General features: G+C 49.3%; 2 protein-coding genes across 5 annotated transcripts in view; both read left to right on the plus strand.

Annotated features, from left to right (window-relative positions):
* abcc3 (ATP-binding cassette, sub-family C (CFTR/MRP), member 3) overlaps positions 1-53 on the plus strand; it is a 52,084-nt gene extending 52,031 nt beyond the window's left edge. For all 3 annotated transcript variants that reach the window (XM_060037178.1, XM_060037175.1, XM_060037176.1), the window contains one exon: positions 1-53. This exon is cut by the window's left edge and continues 876 nt beyond it. The gene's annotated coding sequence lies outside the window, so the exon portion shown is untranslated.
* Positions 54-2,361: 2,308 nt separating this feature from the next.
* LOC132446747 (WAP, Kazal, immunoglobulin, Kunitz and NTR domain-containing protein 2-like) overlaps positions 2,362-5,000 on the plus strand; it is a 4,161-nt gene continuing 1,522 nt past the window's right edge. The window contains exons 1-3 of one of the 2 annotated variants that reach the window (XM_060037202.1): positions 2,362-3,678; positions 3,992-4,720; positions 4,793-5,000. The exon at positions 4,793-5,000 is cut by the window's right edge and continues 1,522 nt beyond it. In XM_060037202.1, the coding sequence (XP_059893185.1) occupies positions 3,493-3,678; positions 3,992-4,720; positions 4,793-5,000 (1,123 nt within the window). In that variant the 5' untranslated portion in view covers positions 2,362-3,492. Of the gene's footprint in view, positions 3,679-3,991 lie in introns of both variants that reach the window. The other variant, XM_060037201.1, reaches the window with a different exon arrangement.

Below are 5,000 nucleotides of genomic sequence, written 5' to 3' on the forward strand. Positions count from 1 at the left end.
CCAAAATATGGACGTATGTTATTGCCTTTATTAAAAATATACATAAATGATAACTTGTTAAAAAAACACTTTCTTTGCACCTACTGTTACCCTTATGCAGAAATTCTCTTCAGGCATGACGGATTTAATTTCACCAGGATTTAGGAACACGATTATAGCTTCCAAACCAACCTTTTTGATTTCTCGACTGAGAGGAGACGTCTGCCTTCCCTTCCCAGGAACTCCCACGGAGACCGAGTGCCTTTAGCACATAAATGATTCCGAGCAGCTGTCCTGACACATTCAATCGACTATTGAAAAGGCTTCATCCATTGTCTTATGGGACACACACACACAGACCCACACAGAGACACACACACCTAATCTCAACTGACAGGTCAGAATTCAGCCAAAAATATGGTTATGATCTTTCTGGAAATTAAACTCATTCCACTGTTGGTCACTTTTGTGGAGCTGTGTGGGAGAGTCCATCTCTACCGTCTTAAATCTTTATTTATTTACATTTAGGGTGTTTAGCAGACGTTTTCATCCAAAGTGACTTACAATAAACCTTTGTCAGAAGAAAGAAAAACAACAATATATCTGTCGGTAGAGTAAGTATGTTCATTGAACCAAGTGCCAAGCCCCAACAAACAAAAGGGTAACCCATTCCCCGTACACAACAAAGATAGCTAGGATAAGATGCTACACGATGCTAAGTCTATATTAATTATCCTGTCTGGGAGAGTCCATCTCTACTCTACTAGTAGATATTAATTTAGTTTCCTAATGAAACAAAGGGTGCAGTGATGAAGGTGGTTTCACACCACTTCAATCGCCATCACCCTGAGATTTCCATCAATCCAGAAACTAAATCAAAAATTTCTAACATCAGCACAACTTTTCTTGGATGTATATTCCGTCTTGCAGGAATCCTGAAAGCTGGATAAATTCTGACCCAGAAAAGATACGAGAGATTAATCTGATGCTGGGGGTTCAGTTAGAATTAATTTGTGTTCTCCAAGCAAAATTTGAAACCTCAAATAACCCTGACTCCTTTAATGTTTTCTGTTAAATTGGTTCGGTACGGTGCTCTCCATTTCAAACCCATGTCTGTTGTACCTTCCAACAAATATTCTAACTTTCGTAGCCTCAATATGCATCTCATTGCCACAGTAGCTTTGAAAGTTATGAGTGGGAATGAAAATGAAATGTCTCACTAATCAATGTCATCCGTGTGTGTGTGTGTGTGTGTGTGTGTGTGTGTGTGTGTGTGTGTGTGTGTGTGTGTGTGTGTGTGTGTGTGTGTGTGTGTGTGTGTGTGTGTGTGTGTGTGTGTGTGTGTGAGAGAGAGAGAGAGAGAGGGGGCACCTGAGGTGAGGTAAGTAATGGAGTCTGATGAAAATTTGAATGAATGAGAATCTTTTAAGTGCAATACACAGACATATTACCTATCACTTCAAGGTTATGCAAAGGTAATTTTATTGAGGAAGTCATGGTATGCACACACACAAACAGACACACACACACACACAACCACATACACACACGCGCACACACACACACACACACACACACACACACACACAAGGCCACTCACACGCCCACACACGCGCACACACACACACACATACAGACCCACACCCACAAACACCCACCCCCACACACACACACACGTCCACACACAAACGTCCACACAGACCCACACAAAAACACACTCACACAAACACACACACACACACACACACACACACACACACACACACACACACACACACACACACACACACACACACACACACACACACTAGCTTCCCTTGTCCTGAGATGACCCGGTGAGAAAGCCAAAAGAAACTAGAACAGACGGTACAGTACAGCACGTTTTGGGTTCACTGCCCAGCCTCTCTGCATCGTAAGTCTGTCTGCGTTCCTCTCCTCAGTTCACCTTCTCCGGCTCTGCCGCAGGGCCTGGGATAAGACCGGTGTTCTGATTGTTATACACAATGCTCTGGCTGCGTGTACCACAGGGAACACACTGTAGGGTAACTGGGCTTAAACATAGTTCATCCTACAGCGCGTTTAGTCACCAGCATTAAGCGGCTCTGAGAGGGATATAGACATAGCCTAAATAGAGTGTAGACATTCCGACATTTAAAAGTCCACGCTAAAATGTAATTAGAGGGCTAATCCGGAAGGCGACACAAAGACATGCACTGTAAATCAAAGGTTATATATGTAGCCTGTAAATTAAGGTTAAGTCCGGTCGGGATGGTGGTCACATGTTGCACAATGAAAATAACATTTCTGAGGGCGGAAAATGGCCAATGACTGCAAAGCATCTGGAGTTAATAAAGTGACTTCAAGTTAATGAAGAGAAAATTAGCTGTTTAATGTGCTGCCATTCTGAGTCCGCAACGCAGTTTAATTGCTTGATTGCTCTTTTTTTTTAACAAGCGAACGATAAGAAGAAGACATCTAGAACATCTGACTTTAAACTGATTATTTGGTATTCAAGACATTCCTTTGTTCTTCGTTCATTTACCTTACTGAGGCTGGCACTTTTATCCGATTAAACCTGAGAAACGAATTCTTGAAACTTTATTTGAATAGTATTTTCATTCCTTATTAGTTAATAGCGCTCATTCAAAAATGCACTGGATTTAATACCTTGTGGTTTATGCTTCAATATTCTGATGTGAACTAGGGATTTGATAATATGATAATTTGTTTCCTTATTAAGAATTGTGTGAAATAATAATTGTAATCACAATAATCATACTAATAATTCACAATAAAAAAAATATATAAATATATATAATTTATTTGAAATGGTTAGTTATTTAGTGAATTAAAATGAAGTAATCTTTGACGCCCTATTCACATACAATTCAGTCCATCAGTTGAACCGATTGAACCTAATTCAAAGAATTTCCCATGCATTAAAAAAATAGTCGCTCCACCTATCCAATAATATTCCCTAACTTCAGATCAATAAACAGCCGCTCTGTTCCAGAGCGCTTCAGGCGCCGCAGCAGAGTCTCCACCAGCAGCAACGTGCTGACGCCCAGCCGCCAGGGAAGGGTTAATAATCCCTTTAGCAGGCAGGTGCCCCGCTGTGAGCCCCGAGCGCATCAAAGTACCTCAAAAGTTCTTTCAACAACTCCAAGGCGATCCATAACTGTCATTACCAGTTAGGATGCCTGGCCAGCTATGTTAGCAGTGGTTCTGCATTGGGCGCTTGGAGATCTTTCCTTTTTTTCCTTTACTCACGCAAAGTATAAATAGGAGAATCCCTGTTGTAGTTGAAATTAAGTGATCAACCGAAGGGGAGCGACGGACCTCCATCTGCCCCATCGGAGCTCTTGGTTCCCAAGGCGGACACGTGATGCGTCTTGATGCTGGTTGTCTGATTAAACCCATACATCTGGCTTACATCTCCGACCATTAACCGCTGGGTCCGAGCCGGTGAGTCAGAGCGTTTCTCCACTCGCTGCGTTCAGCCTCACGCTGGCCATGTGGTGGATGCTGTTCCCTCGGTGGATATGGTTCTTGGCGTACCTTTGCGCGTGGATGGACCCTCACGCCACAGCGATGCCTCGTGCAGCCCCTTCACATGCCGGCATCTGCCCCAACGAGATGAACCCCAACCTCTGGGTGGACGCGATGAGCACTTGCACCCGAGAGTGTGAACACGATCAGGTATGTTCATTACGCGCTAATCGTTCCTTAATTACGCATACCATTACGCATACCTTTACGCATACCATTTCGCGTGTTTTCCGACCTCAGCCCTCGGATAAACGGCTGATTATCCAATTTGCAAAATGAGAAATTTGTTTTAAAAAAGAAAAAAAAAATTTAAATCTTTTAACACATGTCAAACATTATCTTTTGTCTTTATCAACGTCCTCATTTTATTCGCTCGGTCTGCAGAACATGACTTTCACCCGTCCGCTCGGTCCGCCTGAAGTGCCTCCATTCAGACGTCTGCATCATGTCTCTGCTCCTCCAGGCGTGCGAGAGCTTCGAGAGGTGCTGCTCCAACGTGTGCGGCACCCGGAGCTGCGTGGCGGCGCGTCACGTCGACGCCAACAAGGGCCCCGTGGGCGCCCCCCAGGGGCCCACCTGCGCCGGCTCCACCTGCCCCCAGCAGGGCTCCACCTGTGACATCTGGGACGGCCAGCCGGTGTGCCGGTGCCTGGACCGCTGCGAGCGCGAGCCGCTGTTCACCTGCGCCTCCGACGGCATGACGTACTACAACCTGTGCTACATGGACGCCGAGGCCTGCTCCAAGGGCATCAGCCTCTCCGTGGTCACCTGCCGCTTCCACCTCACCTGGCCCAGCACCAGCCCCTCGCTGGCCCCCCGCACCACGCTGCGGCCCACCACCGCCACCCTGCCCGCCACCACGGCCCCGCCCGCCCCCCCCGCCCGGCCCCAGCCGCCCGTGCTGCTCAGCGGCCCCGTGCACCAGGCGGTGGGCGTCGGCGACACGGCCAGCTTCCTGTGCGACGTGGGGGGGCGGCCGCGGCCCGCCATCACCTGGGAGAGGCGGCGGGACCCGGTGGGGGGGGGCGGCGCCGAGCGCGTCCCGCTGGGACCCAACACCGTGCGGGGCAACATGGTGGTCACCAACATCGGACAGCTGGTCGTCTACAACTCCCAGCCGGGGGACTCGGGGGTGTACACCTGCACGGCGGAGAGCCCCCTGGGCTCGGTGGCGGCCAACCACACCCTCACCGTGCTGCCCAGCCAGCCCCCCGCCGCCGCCGCCGCCGCCGCCGCCGAGAACGTTAGCCGCTGTCTGCCCGAGGCCTGCGTCAGGCCCCCCGGGGCCCCTGGGAACAGCAGTGGTGGGGACGGGGGTGGGGGCGCTGATGGTGCTGAGGGTGGAGCTGGAGGCGGTGCGGCGGACTGCGGGGGCGACCAGGCGGAAGTCGTCTGGTACTACGAGCCCGCCAGCAACAGCTGCCTCTCCCTGACCTCCTGCCCCAGCGAGGGCCCCAGCCCGCCCCAGGGGC

Source organism: Gadus macrocephalus, chromosome 18 (assembly GCF_031168955.1).
Source record: "Gadus macrocephalus chromosome 18, ASM3116895v1".
Classification (NCBI taxonomy): domain Eukaryota; kingdom Metazoa; phylum Chordata; class Actinopteri; order Gadiformes; family Gadidae; genus Gadus; species Gadus macrocephalus.